We start from the raw sequence: 19719 nt of genomic DNA, 5'->3' as shown, positions 1-19719 counted from the left end.
GGTCAGGTATGAGAAATAAAGAGGAAGTAAATAAGCAGAAAATAAGGAAAGTTTGTGTGCCCTTTCATACTACGGCCAATCGGCTTCTGAAATGAATTGAATTAGGCAAATATGACTGACTATTGAGGTTTGTAAATCCTGAAACCAATTATATCTACGCTTAGTGCCAACCTATTGATACTGAAAGTAAACAAGGAAATAGATGATTGTGCAATAGTTCAACTTGTCATGGCACTGTGTGTGTGTGTGTGTGTGTGTGTGTGTGTGTGTGTGTGTGTGTGTGTGTGTGTGTGTGTGTGTGTGTGTGTGTGTGTGTGTGTGTGTGTGTGTGTGTGTGTGTGTGTGTGTGTGTGTGTGTGTGTGTGTGTGTGTGTGTGCAGGTGTGTGTGTGTGTGTGTGTGTGTGTGTGGTGTGCAGGTGTGTGTGTGTGTGTGTGTGTGCATGTGTGTGTGTGTGTGTGTGTGCAGGTGTGCGTGTGTGTGTGCAGGTGTGCGTGCATGCGCGTGCGCATTGAGTGTGAGGAAACACAGTAAATGTATTTTAAAGTCAAGAGGCAGAGGACGAAAGAAGGGGACTACTTTGTGTGTCAGGCACATAGCCTACCGTAATCCTAAACAGAGAGATGAAACCCCAATGTGGCAAGTCCATCTGTTAAGCCAGTTATGGAAAACTTGCTTTGACAGCTGCAGGATATTGTGACTCTGTAAAGGGTTTCCCATCCGATTGAAACATGCCATTGTGTAATGAGGCTCACGTCTGTCTGTCATACTTAGGTCTGTCTGGGAATCAGGATGTGTGGTATTTGCCTGTCAAAAGTCTGTCAGTAACCAAGCTGAGCCATATGGTCCACAGTTTTGGGGCCAAAATGACAGCAGCAACAACCCAGCATGTTTGTGGACCTCTGTGATATGTTCAACGTTAGGCTTACTGTACACCTTAGGAGACATTGTGACATTATGCTACCATGGTTAGCATAATTATGAACCCATGGGACTCCATTAAAAAACATAAGATTTACACACAGATAAGTCTGCTTTTACCTGGTACATGTAGTATGTTTATTCGAAAGACTCTCTGTCTGATGCAGTCCCTGTGCACTGTAAATAAACCATAGGAGAGGTTGGGAGTGACGCACACAGCTTATAGGCTAAAGGAGAAATTATCTCCTGCTGTCTGAATCATTAGGCTGTATTCTAACTGTGCTGCGGGACTGGAACAGAAGGCCATTGCCTATGGTAAAAGGGTAAAGGTTTACCTACCGCAGTGACCCTCTTTATTCACGATTATATAACAAGCTAGGCAGCCAATGAACACTCCACTCCCTCACTCATTCTGTTTGAAGAGAAAAAGACTGCGAATGCGTTCCATTTGGAATAAAGAACTAATGGTCTATGGAGTGGTTGAATGATACTATTATCTGTCATATAAATTACTAGCATGCTCCCTATTGAAACCAGGTGATGCCTATAAGAAACGTGACGCCGGGGATGAATAACATCTCTCCGTCTTAAATCATCATTTATTTACTAGAGCTCTCACCTACCAACAGAAAAAGTCATACACGTTCTGGCCCACTGACAGAGAGGATGTTTGTGAAAATAGTGACTCATCTGTGTTCCATCAAAATAAACACTGAGGAGTTTTAATACAAAAGTTTATTCTTCAACAACACTGCTGGGAGATTTACTGTACAACACATTCATGCTGTGAGCTTCCACTGCCTTCAGAGGTGGCACCCAAAGAGTGAGAGGGGAAGGTTGGAGGAGGTTCCTAGGGTGAAGGCGGTGACGACATGTTGGGGACAAACTGAAACTGAAAAACGATTGCGCCAAAGCATCCAAACCTAAAGGGAATGTTTGGCTTTGAGATACAACTCTTTCTCAGACATTGGTTATATCTGAACAAACTTTTAAAAACGCAATACTGTGTTGAGTTGTAAAAGTAGCAACATTTGTGTATGTTTGGAGGTATGACATTTGCTGCAACAAACATATTTCATTTTATTCTTCCTCATTGTCCAATATCTCCCCAGATGAGTTATGTAGGTTACAATTGACTTGATCTGTATATTACATTGTGGCTCTACACCAGATGTAGTCCCTTGCCTCTGTCTCTAGACAACTGGGTCCGTATCCATCTCTGGGTAGGAGTGCTGATCTAAGATCATTTTAACATTTTAGTTCATAACGAATAAGATTGTATAGACAGACCCTATACACTCAGCACTCCTTCTCTGAGACGCTTTGTGGATACGGCCCAACTCAGAGTTCAGCTACTCTCAGATGTTCTCAACATGCAGAGGCTGGGGAACACACCACGGGGACAGATGCCTGTGGTTCTGATCACTAATGAACAGGTGAAGCATTTAATTAATCATCGCCTTAACCTTTACGTACATGCATGTAGAGCTGGGCGATATGGAGAATAAATCCAGATCATGATAAATTGCCAGAATTTGTGCGATAATGTTAAATAGAATGATATGTTTATGTCATTACCTTAAACTTTACCACATCTTTTTTAAACCAGGGGTCTCCAACAGGTCGATCACGAGAAGCCCAACTATGAGTAGCTCTTCAAACAATTCTGAAGTATGCTATATACAACTCCCCCCAAAACATTCTCAATTAAATGTTAACCGCAAAGCTGGCTTACCTGGCAGAAGTAAGTATATACTGTAATTTGTATGATATACTTTGTCATGAATTGAGAAGCAGCAGTACAGAACCATTTTTAGACCGGCACATTCCTCAGTCACCAGATGCGCAATTAAAGAGGAATTACAATCAAAAATATAAATTTCTTCCACGCCTAAAAAAAAAAGTCATGTGATTTAAGCTCAGAACATCCAATGTTGTTTCTCTATAAACAATAGGCATTTTCAAAGTGAAAAATAAAGCAATGTAATTTTAGGAAAATCTAAAACAGAATTTTTGTGAAGAAAAAAATCTGATTTTTAAGGGCCCCGCTTAGAGTAGTTTATAAACCATTATTTTACCAGGTATATTGACAAAAAACATAAGGAATTACTTTCTCTTGTACACTAAGGACCCAAGGAAGAGCTGCAGGTGAGAGGAAAAAATGATAATGTGTCTATTTGAAACCAATAATTTATTGTGTAACTGGTGACATAATACATTTATTTTTAAACGTAGCTCTCATGCTAGAAAAGGTTGGGGATCCCTGCTTTAAAATATTACTACTAGTTTGATGGTTGTAGCCATCAACTGTTCCATTAACAATCACCCATATTAGCAAACTCATGTCAAACTCCACATTTCTCTAGTATAGGCTACTTATCCTAATGGACGAAATGCCTTGGTCGGTGTCGATCATTTTTGGTTGATTGTCCCAACTCTACGTGTATGTAATTCAACAAGGACTAAAGGAGGTCCTACAGGACTATTCACAGGGAAAGTACAATGTATTACTGTACCATTCCTAGTATCACGTCTGTTTTTAAAACGTCTGATAAATAATTAGGCTGCATATTGTGTAACTGGTATCTGACTATACAGTATAAAATTAGGTAGTTGACGGTTCTCCTTTCAAATCTACCTTAGGGGTGCAACTAAAGTAAATGGTGAAAGTTATGTTATTACCGCAGGTGGTTTTCTCTTAAATCTCCACAGGTTGTGTTCTAATTCTGGACTTTCAACCACCAACACATAATGTACCATACATGTTGATCACAGAGATGTATATTCCAGGTGTCATGGAAACTGCCGGGCCCAGGGGATTATATACGCAGCACATCTATTATCACAAACAAGACATGAAGGGTAACCCCCTCCTTTGGAGTCTGGGTGAAATTATTATGCTGGCCACGTCAATTGAAAACTAGCAATAAAATGTTGTGATGTACAAGGTTTATGAACATAAAAAAACAGCTGTATGTAACTATGCATACACATGTGTACTGTAGTATATGGTGGCTTACATGTTCAGGCTTTATCATTATACTGTGCTGGAAGGATAGGCCAGCAGAGCTACTGAAATGAAGAATATAAAGCCATTATAATTGCTTTGTTCAAGCTCACTGAAGAGACAGACTCATATCCCACTTTTTTTGCTGAAGAATATTCATCTATGTACACTTTAAAATCCCAGAAATATAAGCCTTAATTATGCTGGAAGTACAATGCATATATCATCTTCTTAATTGGCTGAATTAAATTCCTGAAAAAGGAAACACAAACAAAGATATACAAATTCAATTTTACGATTGTTCATGGACAAACATTATGTTGCATTGTTTGCACTGTAAGCAAGTAAAGTCCCACTCACAAAGGGAACGATTTGAGACTATTTGGATTATTATATCATTAGAATGGGTCTTCATGGATTGTACATGTGGCATTTTCCTTTGTATCCAAAATAATGCACTACAGACTTGTCTGAATGTATAATCAAAAATACAATACAAAATCAAATCTTCAGGATGAATGAAAAGGAAAGGAAATCATTTAAGTGATCAAAATACCTTTGTTTATAAAATTGGTCGTGGACGATCAACTGATGAAAATACTTTTTTTTTTACATCATTATCTATATATTACTAAAGTGCTAGTGCTTCAATTATGAAGAGGTCACAGTCTGAGATAAATAGCTTTTTTTGAGGAGCATGAAAAAAACAACATTGGTTTAAAATCTGTTCCAGAAGAGTATAGCACTGTAAAGGCTCTGCCTACACTGGGTGTATAAAACATTATTGACACCTGCTCTTTCCATGACAGACTGACCAGGTGAATCCAGGTGAAAGCGATGATCCCTTATTGATGTGACTTGTTAAATCCACTTCAAAAATCTTCATGGGAAAGATTGAGTCCAAGGACAGGAGGGAAGGAGGGAGTGACTGACATTTTGTAAGGAGGAAGACAGGATGGATTTAATGACTTATGGCTTAATGCTACTGGACACTGCGTAACACACTCAACCTTGCCCCAAACACCCCACTCAGAGACAACTTAAATGGTCATTCCGATATTTATGTATCAACATGTACATTACAAAAACAGGATCCTCTGCTGGGCTTTCTATTAAAGCCTCATGCAGTCTTTTTCATTTGATGTTTTTAAATCATCACTCAGTGTCTAATAAATCACTGAGTGTTTATTTCATGGTTGTAAATCAAAATATATTTGTCTATCATTTATTTCCCTGAGCCTTCTTTTGCAATTGAAATGCTCAGACTGATCGTGTGGATGTACTGACACATCTGATTGGATCATCTAGACCAGGGTTTCCCAACCCTCTCACATTTTTGTTTTAACTCTAAACTGGCACACCTGATTCAATTAGTCAACTAATCCTCACACCTTTGCCTAATTGAATCAGATGTGGTAGTTTAGGTTTAAAACTCAAATGTGAAACATCTGAGGAGAGGGTTGGGAAACTCTGGTCTAGACTCTAGGGTAGAGGTGTCAAACTCATTCCATGGAGGGCATAGTGTCTGCTGGCTTTTCTTCAAAAAGCTTACACTTAAAGGGCATTTTCATAATTTTCACAATTTCAGGGTGTAATTTCGACCTGATAGTCTGGAAATATTATACAAAAAAATGGTAAATAATGTTTTTGACTGCACTGCCCCTTTAAGATTGGACATTTCATCAGGAAGTTCAATCAACAGTGTCATTTTGTTTAAGTTGCTGGGAGACGTCACTTGAATGTGTGTTTAAAAGTTGAGTGTATGGGGAAAATGCAGTTGGTTTTCTTTACATCCTGCTGTATATGACTATGTATGATTTCTTTGCATTGTTTTCTGAAAGGAAATATTCCCAGTGTTTTGGACAGAATGTTATTAACTGAACCATTGAGCCTCTATTTGGTGACTTATTGAAAATGAAATGCTGGCTTTGGTGGCGATTGCCTTTTAAACAAGCTAGTCATCATTGGTAGCCTACTGAAGGATTCAGCAAGTGGAATGGTTTGCTTTGGAATGGAACAGGAAAAGAAAGTCAATGTTCACATTTCAGGTGCAGGTAAATATACATTTCAAGGGATACCTTGGATTGTTCATGAATACAAAATGCCGGAAAATTGTAGTACACTCTAGCAAATGTTTTCGGACTACTGTTCGTAATGCATAAGAAATGGGATGTTGCTGTGGACTAGACTGAACACGTGGTGTTGAGAGGGGCCCTTCATGAAGTATAGGACATGATCTCAAGCATGCACCCACATACTGTACGTAGTATGCACGTACTGTAGTAGACAACACACATCAGTAGGAGGCAAAATACTGTGACCAAGATTAAATTGCTTCAGCAACCATAATCTTTAAAAACACGTCCATCTTATTGCACGGTCCATCTTTGTCGACATCTGAGAGAGGAGTCATGAGAGAGAAGGGATCATTTATGAAGTGTAGTAGCTAATAATACACTTCAGGGGCTGAATTATTTCATCACATACCATACCGTGGGTGTGCTAAAATACTTTATCACTTTCAGCTTTTGAAGATTATGCAAAGCATCAAAGGAAAGTTATGGGATCTAGGCTGATAGTGATTGAGTATAGGGCACCAATGACAGAGAGAGATAAGAGACCTGAAGTTGAATAAAATGAGAACATTTTCAAGTTAATACTTAATTCCAAATGAAGGGGTTATGAGCCCTCTGTGCCTGTGTGAAATTGCACCTCCTTAGATCAATAAAGCTTATTGAAATGTTTATATTGGTGACAGATAACACAAAGCATTACTGGAACATCCGTTAACTAACAGAGCTAGCTATAGTGGATCAGAAAGATTGAGTGTTTTTCTTCCTTTTCTAAGCAAAGGAAATACGAAACGACACATCTTAAAACAAAGTTAATATCAAATAGCTTTGGCAACATTATTCACCTTAAAGTATTCCACAGTCCATAATCGATCCCGCTACTAAGAATTCAGTCCAAACATGTTGTTGGTTTGGTGGTCTCTCAGTGGGAGAGGCTGCCTTAGAATGACTCCCTCTAGGGCTGGTTCTGGCCCAGTCCCTGTCTCAGATTGCACAGGGTAGTGCCTGTCTGACTGTCTGTGGTTGTCAGAAGCAGGACTCCGGCGACTCCATGTCCTCTTTTTGCAACGACTGCTTTTCCTTTTCAAGATGGTTTCCGTTGTGCAGGGCAGCATACCTGAAATTATACAAACACAGAATGTAACATTTAATTTCAACCTGACATTGGGTAATCATTCAATTAACTTTAATATCCGAGATGCATCAATACTTTTTGATGATGAACTCGTAAAACAAACATTTCACAGAATGAACAGAACAATAGATTTTACACAGGACTCACCGTTTTGTTGAACTTGTAGCCTACCCTTAAAATGAGAGAGTTATTGTTAAGTAACTTAAAACCACATGAAGCAAGCAGCACTCCTGCCTGATTCAAGCAGTCTGGTTAATGTGAAGCCCTGGGATTACAGTAAATTGGGGTTGGCTCTGCGGAGGTGAGCCTGACTTTCTCTTTTCTGGGGTTGTTGTTGGCTGCAATAAAGGAGTGGAACTTCAGTGAAACCTTAACTGGTTCACTCTAAGGGTCATGATAAATCAGGATTAGTGATAAACCTACAATGTTGTCGGCATGCTTTAAATGACAATATTCAGATCCACTATACAAAATATACCCCACAAATCATACTATCCAACATAGAAAAGTGGGATAGGAGGCTGAGCCAAGCCAGTGCCAAGTCTACAATACTCCTACTTGAGATGACTCTCCCTTTCACCATCTGGCATCATGAGAACTTGAAGATACACCAAAAAGGCAGACATTTTTTCCTTTAATGGATGGCTGAAATCGTGTCATGTTGACGATACAGAACGGTGAGTGAAAACCATCCGGCTGCACATTTTAGACGCAAGTCATGATTTTAACTTTGACAAGTTTAGGGCCACAGATGTTTTCTTAATACTTATTTCTTCTGACACAGTAAAACATTACTTCGCCAACTCTCAAATGAGTAAGCGATATGATCAACGGTTTCGTATTTCTTCAAATTCTGTGACGCTTGCACTGATCATATAATCAAAGGACATATAATCAGAAGTTGGAATGAGCGCCCTATAAAGTACAAAACGGTCACATTGACTGTAACGTGATCATTCATTCACTCCAAATCTAAAACACACTTTCAAGGGAAATTGAGACATATGAATATGGCAAAACTCATTGCATAAAATAATCACGCTAACTAAATTACATTTCCCACGTGCAAGAAAGCCAATCATCAAACAGGTGAGAAAGAAACACCATTTGGAAACCATATCATGAGTGATTTCTCTGGAGTAAATCGCTTACGTTGAAGTGTATCAAACAATTCACTGTCATATTGACTCATTGTCTCTGTTTGAGAGGTGGAAGCCATCCTAAAACCATTAGGATCTGTTTTCATAAACAACCAAACCAAAGGCAATTCCTGCTTAGAAATTGGCTGTGAAATGTACTTTAAAAAACCCCCCTCAAAACTGTCTAATGTTCCGGGATTAAAGGAAATGTGCTAGAGCTTTCCAATGGAGCAGAACCCAAAATTGCTACCACATTGCAGTGTTTAACCCTAAATGTCCTGCTTGTGGTGGTACAACTGATATAGTGGTACCAATTACCCACAGAGAGAACCACAGACTGAAAGGAAGATGGTGACACTGCTCCTAATGGATAAAATGCCCTGGAAACACATGACTTAGGTATAGTACATTATGATGTAATAATTGCAGTGATGGAGGGGCAGATGAGTCCATCTCCTCTCTTTCTCTGTATCCCTATAGCAGCTCCTGAGCTCTGTACTAAGGGATAGCAGCAACACATACAATAGGCCAGAGCACCCTCTTGACTGGCATGGCCACCACCCATTCTCTGCTGCCCTCTCTCTGATTCTCATCCTGAATTTATTAACGCTTAACCGCTGACATTTTAATATAATCCATCCAAACCTTTTAGAGAGCTTGTCTTACGGTTCATATAAACAGTTTTGCTAGTCGCTGGGCTTTAAACCCCCTAGAGTCTAGTGACGGTATGTTAATCTAAGTAACCTAATAAATAAAAAATCCACTCAGAATCTGTCAGTTTAAAACCCTCTAGAGTCTAAGCCCTGTCAAAGCCGGGGTAGGGGTTCTACTAAGATAACATATGGAATTGATTTAAGATGGTCATACCAAGGATCATTTCATTATTTTATTAAACATTTTAAGACCACTTAAGGTATCCAAAAATATATTTAAAAAATATTTGATGAAACATTGAATTTGGCATTACTGCTATTAGCCCATAACTCATCGAATAACAGATTCACTAAATGGAACAGATTGTCCCCCCCCAAAAAAAAATCTAAAGAAAGTTTGTTCTGAAGTGTCTGTTCTATAGCTGAGAGATATAAGAAAGATCAGGAAACTTTTTCTTTCTCCATATATACTTCCATACATTTTTTTTTACTGGCACCTATGACCTTGAGACGAGTCTTGTTAGAGCAAAACAACCGACAGGTACTGTACGTGTTCGTAACAGATTCACCTTTCCACAGGGTGGTCATATTAGTCCCGTGAGGCTTGTAGGGTGGTAGAGCAAAAACAGAGAACACCATTGTGTTCATGAGAGTCTCGTCTTTCCACAGAGGGGTTAGTGAGTCGACCGATTGTCAGGATGTCTCGTGGTCTGACAAACACCGCTTTAGTTCTGCCATCGGCGGATGCAGTGGATTGAGATGCACCCCATGCAACAACAAAAATACAGAAAGCTACAGCTTAAACAGACGGATTTTGATGGAAATTGTAGGAGAAAGGGTTAAGCTAGACATATCCATTAATTTTTTTATATATTTTTTTACATATGTTGCGTCTCAATCCACCACATCCGCCCATGGAAGCCTTCTGCATTTGCGGTTGAAGGTGGCCGAACTACATCCCGAAAAATCGGTCTTCTCACGAAAAACTCTGTAGTGTCTGAATGGTAGGCCAAACCGTTCAGTTAGAAAGGTTTGGCCTAAAAAAACTAATATGACCACTCTGTGGCAATATGAGACTCTCAGGAACACGAGGGTGTTCTCTGATTTTCTCTACAACCCCAACGGGACTCGTCTGAAGTTGGTACCGTTGATGTGCCGACTTCTGTTTGTAGCATCCAAACCGTTTAGGCTACAAACTAATGGAAAATGGAAGATTCTCACAAGCACGACAAGCACAAGTTCTCCGTTTTGCTCTACGGTCCCCCACAAGTGCCACGGGACTCGTCTGAAGGTAACCAGTACTAGTTTTAAAAAATCTATGGAAGTATGAAGGTAGTTTTGTGCCTACCCCAAAAAAGGGTTAAATATGTGTCAAATAATATATATTTACACTACCGGTCAAAAGTTTTAGAACACCTACTCATTCAAGGGTTTTTCTTTATTTTTATTATGTTCTACTTTGTAAAATAATAGTGAAGACATCAAAACTACGAAATAACACATATGGAATCATGTAGTAACCAAAAAGGTGTTAAATAAATCAAAATATATATTATATTTGAGATTCTTCAAATAGCCACCCTTTGCATTGATGACAGCTTTGCACACTCTTGGCATTCTCTCAACCAGCTACACCTGGAATGCTTTTCCAACAGTCTTGAAGGACTTCCCACATATGCTGAGCACTTGTTTGCTGCTTTTCCTTCCTTCCTACAATGTAGAAAATAGTAAAAATAAAGAAAAATCCTTGAATTAGGTGTTCTAAAACTTTTGTATATTTCCTGTGTTTATTTCCTGAACCACCAACGGCTTAGACTCTTAAGAATTAGAAGTCACAAACAATGTAGGCTTCCTGAATCCAAAACTGTTACTTGGGCAAGTTTAGAAATAGGAACAAATATCTGCCTTTTGTCACCTGCCCTGTATATACAGTAAACTGGTGGTGGATGATCAAGGAAGTGTTCGAGAGAACAGTAGGAGTGCTGATCTAGGATCTGTCAATATAATCTTATTCATTAGTATCTAAAAGGCAAAACTGATCCTAGATCTGCACTCTTACTCTGAGACGCATTGTGGATATGAGCCCAGGTTTCATCTCATTGGTATTAATGGCTCATTACCACTGACCACAGCATAACAGCCACTCAGCTGTGGCCACAGCAGTCAAGTGTTTGATCTGTGCCATATGCTTCACTGTGGGTTAGACACAGTGTTGCCTCTGAGAGTTCAACAAACTCCATAATGTAACTAGAACAAGAATTACTGTATACATTTGCAGCTACTCTGGTAGAGGATGGTAATTCAAAGTGAACACCATAATTTATTGTGAGGGCTTAAACTTTTCAACTTTGGTCTTGGAGAATAAATACATGTGCTCATTCTAACTAATTTTGTCTGAACAACTTTGTTCAGAGAATGACTAAACAGAATGGGCATCAGTTTGAAAATATAGTGAAATTAAATGAATCAGAGAGCGGGGCTGAGAATCTAACTAATTAGATAATAACATGTTTTCCAGTTTGTTTATCTGGGCGACGTCAGATCGAAGAATACATGTTTTTCCATTTCAGCCTGCTAAGGAGCACAATCTATGGCAGAGGAGCAGGGGTCAAAGCTTCCTTACTGAGCTGTTTGAAATTAAATAGGGAAGCAAAACCCAGCTCCTCTTGGTAATAGGCAATCTATGGCAGAGGAGCAGGGGTCAAAGCTTCCTTACTGAGCTGTTTGGAATTAAATAGGGAAGCAAAACCCAGCTCCTCTTGGTAATAGGCAATTCTGCAATTCCAACCTTCTTTTGGAGGAGGAGATGGAATCTATTACAAACTAATCTACTCCAACATGTTCTGGTTCACACAAGGGTGTCACGTAAAAAGCTTCCCAGCGTGAAATCGTTCTGATTGTGTTCTAAAATGTAAATGTTCCCAGTTCAATAATTGCATCATTTTTTGTGGATGTCCGAGCTCATGCGGATGTTTCTCTCTCACCCTCCCTCAACCTCAAAAAACTGTTCTGTCTGCATGTGCATTTGCTTCACACATCTGCATATCAAATTATGGCCAGGAGTATTGACTCTGACCAATCAGAAGCTCGTTGGGGCGTAAGGTCAGCATATAAATTCCTGGACTTATGTGTCAAAGTGCTGAGGGTTGATGTGAGGAGAGATTTTTTTTTCAATTGCAAAGACTTGGGTGCTACGTTTTCGATTGCCAGTGCATATATGTTTTTTAGTTAATTAGTTAGCTATACAAACAAGTTAAAACTGCACACCTCTGAGAAGATGCCATCTTTACCAGTTTATAGCTAATTATGCTAGTTAGCTAGCCAAATCAAGGGTGAGGGGGTGTGAGAGAAACATCTGCACGAGCTCAGCCATCCACACAGACACACGTGCAAATTATTGACTGGGAACATTTTCACGCTGTGAACATCTTTACAACACGATGTCACAATCACAACACAATCAGAACGATTGGGAACTATTTCACACTGGGAAGATTTTTGACATGACACAGGGCACAGGGAGGGCATCGGGACACAGCAGGAGGGGCCTCCCTTCATTACGCTGGGGCTCATGTTCCACCTGTCTTTCTCCAGAAGAGGGACAGGCACGCCAGCAAGGGGGCGCCCCAGAAGTCTTTATTGAACGATACCTGATTAAGCAAGCTATTGTCTCTGAGGATGTAGGCAGAATGAAGGGTACTACTCAACAGCCACTACCCACTGTTGTTTCCAGCATTTATTTATGCAAAGTCACATTAACATAGGAACCTCATTTACATAAGAAATTCATTAATATAGAAATGTATTTTTGAAGGGAGCCTTAAATGAGACATGGCACCATAGAGAATGCCCATATGCTAATCTGGATAAAGACATGGAGCTCCATCATACAGAATGTCCATATGCTAATCTGGATACAGACATGGAGCTCCATCATACAGAATGCCCATATGCTAATCTGGATACAGACATGGAGCTCCATCATACATAATACCCATATGCTAATCTGGATAAAGACATGGAGCTCTATCATACAGAATGCCCATATGCTAATCTGGATACAGACATGGAGCTCCATCATACAGAATGTCCATATGCTAATCTGGATACAGACATGGAGCTCCATCATACAGAATGCCCATATGCTAATCTGGATACAGACATGGAGCTCTATCATACAGAATGCCCATATGCTAATCTGGATACAGACATGGAGCTCTATCATACAGAATGCCCATATGCTAATCTGGATACAGACATGGAGCTCTATCATACAGAATGCCCATATGCTAATCTGGATACAGACATGGAGCTCTATCATACAGAATGCCCATATGCTAATCTGGATACAGACATGGAGCTCTATCATACAGAATGCCCATATGCTAATCTGGATACAGACATGGAGCTCTATCATACAGAATGCCCATATGCTAATCTGGATACAGACATGGAGCTCTATCATACAGAATGCCCATATGCTAATCTGGATACAGACATGGAGCTCTATCATACAGAATGCCCATATGCTAATCTGGATACAGACATGGAGCTCTATCATACAGAATGCCCATATGCTAATCTGGATACAGACATGGAGCTCTATCATACAGAATGCCCATATGCTAATCTGGATACAGACATGGAGCTCCATCATACAGAATGTCCATATGCTAATCTGGATACAGACATGGAGCTCCATCATACAGAATGCCCATATGCTAATCTGGATACAGACATGGAGCTCTATCATACAGAATGCCCATATGCTAATCTGGATACAGACATGGAGCTCTATCATACAGAATGCCCATATGCTAATCTGGATACAGACATGGAGCTCTATCATACAGAATGCCCATATGCTAATCTGGATACAGACATGGAGCTCCATCATACAGAATGTCCATATGCTAATCTGGATACAGACATGGAGCTCCATCATACAGAATGCCCATATGCTAATCTGGATACAGACATGGAGCTCCATCATACAGAATGCCCATATGCTAATCTGGATATAGACATGGAACTCCAAACAGGGCCCAGTGCAAGACTGGCAGGACTACAGAGAGAAGCCAAGCAGTGTGATTGATCTTTCAGTGAGGGGTCCAGAATACAAACAGCTCTCTGGCTGGTTAGAAACAAACACACACACACACACACACAATCAGGGCAGGGGCCAGACAGGCACCAAATTCCAGCAGGCAGCTGTGGGTGTCCAGGCTAGCTAACACACAGGGAAGCCAGCTGTGGTAGTTGGAGGAACGTTGTGTCTGTTTTAAGATAATAACATCAACATGCTGAAACTCTACATGGAACAAAGATAGTTTGATTACTTCTAGTTGAGTGACGGTTGCCGTTGCAGTGGTAGAGCATTCCTGACCTGATTGTTTCTTTGACTGGAATGAGGAGCCAATATGGAGAGAGCAAAAATAAGAAACGTACCTATGAGTCCCCTGGGAGAGGAGAAGTCTGTTTACCTTGCAATTCAGATGTGTGTGTGTGTGTGTGTGTGTGTGGGGGGGTGTGTGTGTGCGCGAGGTGTGTGTGTGTCTGTGTGTGTTTGACAGAGAGAGAGAAGTGTTGAGTAATGAGAATAAGACAGAGTAAACCTTTGTGTGTGAACATGTTTTTAAACATGTGTTGTGGAGAGGAGTGTGCTGTAAATGTACAAGTCTGAGGCCTTTTTGTCTTCACATAAACCAGATTTAAAAATCTTGCAATACTTTCAGAGGCCGGCCCCAACACCTGAAGTTCTATGGCCATAGATTAGTTGAGGACGGCACTAAAGGGGGTCCTATCCCCGCTTTCCGATGGGAGAAAAATAATATTGCATTTTCTTTGAGAAAATAATTTAGGCTCCCGAGTGGTGCAGCAGTCTAAGGCACTGCATCTTAGTGCAAGAGGTGTCACTACAGACCCTGGTTCAAATCCAGGCTGGATCACATCTGGCCATGATTGGGAATCCCATAAGGCAGCGCACAATTGGCACAGTGTCGTCCGGGTTTGGCCGGGGTAGGCCGTCATTGAAAATAAGAATTAGTTCTTAACTGACTTGCCTAGTTAAATAAAAGATTACATTTAAATTATTTAAAAAATCACAGTCTGTGTGCCTCGCAGCCAGGGGAATACAGTAGGGTGAAGAGCGTTGACTCAGGTGAGACCAGACTGCTGTTCATGAATAATTGTAGCTAGCTGCTGGCAGACAACATCCCAAGATGACATTACATATTTCAATGGGCGGAAAACTTTTAAAAAATATCAGCTAGTGTTTACCTGCTCATCGCCAACAGGAGAGCATAAGCTTTTATAATTCAGAACCGTGCTGCACCACACACGTGATGGTTAGAGGTGTGATGTTTCATTGACTAATTCATAAGTGACTTTTAAAACTCTTCACATTTCACTTCTTTGCTCGCTTTGAGGACAATACAGTGCCACTGACCACTACCAAACCCTGCGGGATCTCCTTCACTGCAGCCAACGTGAGCAAAACAATTAAACGTGTTAATCCTCGCGTGTCCTCAGAGCATGCGCAGACCAGCTGGCTGGTGTGTTTACCGACATATTCAATCAATACTTATCCCAGTCTGCTGTCCCCACATGCTTCAAGAGGGCCACCATTGTTCCTGTTCCCAAGAAAGCTAAGGTAACTGAGCTAAATGACTACCGCCCTGTAGCACTCACTTCCGTCACCATGAAGTGCTTTGAGAGACTAGTCAAGGACCATATCACCTCCACCCTACCTGACACCCTAGACCCACTCCAATTTGTTAACCACCCCAATAGGTCCACAGATGACGCAATCACAATCACACTGCCCTAACTCATCTGGACAAGAGGAATACCTATGTGAGAATGCTGTTCATAGACTACAGCTCAGCATTTAACATCATAGTACCCTCCAAACTCGTCATCAAGCTCGAGACCCATGGTCTCGACCCCGCCCTGTGCAACTGGGTCCTGGATTTCCTGACGGGCCGCCCTGGTGAGGGTAGGTAACAACATCTCCACCCCGCTGATCCTCAACACTGGAGCCCTCTCCTGTACTCTGTTCACCCATGACTGCGTGGCCATACACACCTCCAACTCAATCATCAAGTTTGCAGATGACACTACAGTGGCAGGCTTGATTACCAACAACGATGAGACGGCCTACAGGGAGGAGCTGAGGGCCCTCGGAGTGTGGTATCAGGAAAATAACACTCAACATCAACAAAACAAAGGAGATGATCGTGGACTTCAGGAAACAGCAGAGGGAGCAGCCCCCTATCGACAGGACAGTAGTGGAGAGGGTAGTAAGTTTTAAGTTTCTCGGCGTATACATCACGGACAAACTGAAATGGTCCACCCACACAGACAGCATGGTGAAGAAGGCGCAGCAGCATGTCTTCAACCTCAGGAGACTGAAGAAATTTGCCTGGTCACCAAAAACACAGATGCACAATCGAGAGCATCCTATTGGGCTGTATCACCGCCCGATACGGCAACTGCTCCGCCCATAACAGTAATCCTCTCCAGAGGGTAGTGAGGTCTGCACAACGCATTACAGGGGGCAAACTACCTGCCCTCCAGGACACCTACACCACCCGATGTCACAGAAAGGCCATAAAGATCATCAAGGACAACAACAACCACCCGAGCCACTGTCTGTTCACACCGCTATCATCCAGAAGGCGAGGTCAGTACAGGTGCATCAAAGCAGGGACCGAGAGATTGAAAAACAGCTTCTATCTCAAGGCCATCAGACTGTTAAACAGCCATCACTAACATTGAGTGGCTGCTGCCAACATACTGACTCAACTCCAGCCACTTTAATAATGGAAAAATGCATGTAATAAATGTATCACTAGCCACTTTAAACAATGCCACTTCATATGTTTACATACCCTACATTACTTATCTCATATGTATATACTGTATACTCTATACTTCCACTGCATCTTGCCTATGTCGTTCTATACCATCACTCATTCATATATTTTTTAATGTACATATTCTTATTCATTCCTTTACACTTGTGTGTATAAGGTAGTTGTTGTGAAATTGTTAGGTTAGATTACTCGTTGGATATTACTGCATTTTCGGAACTAGAAGCACAAGCATTTTGCTACACTCGCATTAACATCTGCTAACCATGTGTATGTGACAAATACAATTTGATTTGATATTGAAGGCACAATGGTTGCTTTTATGATAATTTATACATTATACTACACCACTATGACAAAGAGCAGAAACCACACAAATGGAAGGAGTACTCTAAAATGAACGGACTCTCCAAGAAACTTGCAGCTGGACTGTGTCCAACATAGCCCAGAGTGCTGAATTCCCTACAGTCCACTTGAAGACGAAAACCCTCAGATTTACTGTAGGTGATGCCCTGACAGTGTAAAACAAGCATCTTTAAATCATATGTTCAGAGTTAATCCCAAAAAATTCAACTATTGTTTAAGGTGGAAACACTGACGGGGAGAGAGTGAGAGAGAGACTGTCAGACCTGGGCCCTGACAGTGAATCTCAGTAAGACAAAAAATAATGGTGTTCCAAAAAAGGTCTAGTTGCCAGGACCACAAATACAAATTCCATCTAGACACTTTTCCCCTAGGGCACACAAAAAACTATACATACCTCGGCCTAAACATCAGTGCCACAGGTAACTTCCTCAAAGCTGTGAACGATCTGAGAGACAAGGCAAGAATCTATGCCATCAAAAGGAACATAAAATTCAACATGCCAATTAGGATCTGGCTAAAAATACGTGAATCATTTATAGAACCCATTGCCCTTCATGGTTGTGAGGACTGGGGTCTGCTCACCAACCAAGAATTCACAAAATGGGGCAAACCCCAAATTGAGACTCCGCATGCAGAATTCTGCAAAAATATCCCGTGTACAATGTACAACATCAAATAATGCATGCAGAGTAGAATTAAATTATACAACCACCTAAAAGAAAGCGATTCACAAACCTTCCATAACAAAACCATCATCTACAAAAAAATGAACCTGGAGAAGAGCCCTCTAAGCAAGCTGGTCCTGGGGCTCTGTTCACAAACAGACCCCACAGAGCCTCAGGACAGCAACACAATTAGACCCAACCAAATGATGTGAAAACAAAAAGATAATTACTTGACACATTGAAAAGAATATACAAAAAAAATAGCAAACTAGAATACTATTTGGCCCTAAACAGAGAGTACACAGTGGCAGATCACTTTGACTGACCGAAAATGAAGGACATTTTTGACTATGGACAGACTCAGTGAACATGTCCTTGCTATTGAGAAAGTCCGCTGAACGCAGACCTGGCTCTCAAGAGAAGACAGGCTATGTGTATGTAACGGATGTGAAATGGCTAGCTAGTTAGCGGTGTTTGCGCTAAATAGCGTTTCAATCGGTGACGTCACTTGCTCTGAGACCTTGAAGTAGTAGTTCCCCTTGCTCTGCAAGGGCCGCGGCTTTTGTGGAGCGATGGGTAACGATGCTTCGAGGGTGACTGTTGTTGATGTGTGCAGAGGGTCCCTGGTTCGCGCCCGGGTATGGGCGAGGGGACGGTCTAAAGTTATACTGTTACATGTACACTGCCCACAAAATTAGGTGGAAACTGAGCTGCACTTCCTAACCTCCTGCCAAATGTATGACCATATTAGAGACACATATTTCCCTCAGATTACACCCACAAAGAATTCAAAAACAAATACATTTTGATAAACTCCCATTTCTATTGGGTGAAATACCACAGTCTGCAATCACAGCAGCAAGATTTGTGACCTGTTGCGACATGAAAAGGGCAACCAGTAAAGAACAAACACCATTGTAAATATAACCTATATTTATGTTGATTTTTTCCCCTTTTGTACTTTAACTACTCATTACAACACTGTATACAGACATATTACATTTGACATGTCTTTATTCTTTTGGAACAATTGTGAGTGAAATGTTTACTGTTCATTTCACTTTTGTTTATGATCTATTTCACTTTATTTGGCAATATAAGCATATGTTTCCCATGCCAATAAAGCCCCTTGAGAGAGAGAGACCCTTTCTTCTGACTTCAGTGGTAGATTTTCCTCAACAGCGCTACAATGTGACCATCAGATAGGCTATTCACTGATTGGTTGATGCTCCTTTCTGTAACTAGGGGAGCATGCATTGAATGTCAACCTTGCACTTGTGTTCTTTAAATTCATATGCCAACTTTGTAATGAAATGTCCCAGGTGCCTTCATGTTGCCTATACAGTGCATTTGGAAAGCATTCAGTACCCTTGGCTATTTCCAGATTTAAGTATTTTTTTCCTCATCAATCTACACACAATACTCTATAATGACAAAGGGAAAACTGTTTTTGAAATGTATTAAAAAGAAAAAAGAAATACCTTATTTATATACAGTTGAAGTCGGAAGTTTACATACAACTTAGCCAAATACACTTAAACACAGTTTTTCCACAATTCCTGACATTTAATCCAAGTAAAAATTCCCTATCTTGGGTCAGTTAGGATCACTTAATTTTAAGAATGTCTAATGTCAGAATAATAGTAGAGAATGATTAATTTCAGCTTTTATTTCTTTCATCACATTCCCAGTGGGTCAGAAGTTTACATACACTCAATTAGTATTTGGTAGCATTGCCTATAAATTGTTTAATTTGGGTCAAACATTCCACAATAAGTTGCGTGAACTTTAGCCCATTCCTCCTGACAGAGCAGGTGTAACGAAGTCAGATTTGTAGACCTCCTTGCACGCACACGCTTTTTCAGGTCTGCCAAAACATGTTCTATAG

The 19719-nt window shown here is 40.7% G+C and overlaps 1 protein-coding gene across 4 annotated transcripts in view; it reads right to left on the bottom strand.

The window, feature by feature from the left end:
* Positions 1 to 1648: 1648 nt before the first annotated feature.
* The window catches only part of LOC123993226 (5-hydroxytryptamine receptor 4-like), a 147780-nt gene continuing 129709 nt past the window's right edge, over positions 1649 to 19719 (bottom strand). The window contains exons 7-8 of one of the 4 annotated variants that reach the window (XM_046295132.1): positions 7282 to 7301; positions 1649 to 7116 (exon numbers count right to left, since the gene is read on the bottom strand). In XM_046295132.1, coding sequence (XP_046151088.1) covers positions 6881 to 7116; positions 7282 to 7301 — 256 coding nt within the window. In that variant the 3' untranslated portion in view covers positions 1649 to 6880. Of the gene's footprint in view, positions 7117 to 7281; positions 7307 to 19719 lie in introns of all 4 variants that reach the window. The other 3 variants (XR_006831400.1, XM_046295133.1, XM_046295134.1) reach the window with 3 other exon arrangements.

Source organism: Oncorhynchus gorbuscha, linkage group LG13, assembly GCF_021184085.1.
Source record: "Oncorhynchus gorbuscha isolate QuinsamMale2020 ecotype Even-year linkage group LG13, OgorEven_v1.0, whole genome shotgun sequence".
NCBI classification, from domain to species: domain Eukaryota; kingdom Metazoa; phylum Chordata; class Actinopteri; order Salmoniformes; family Salmonidae; genus Oncorhynchus; species Oncorhynchus gorbuscha.
Note: the sequence above shows the minus strand (reverse complement) of the source record. Positions and strands in the feature narration are given on the sequence as shown.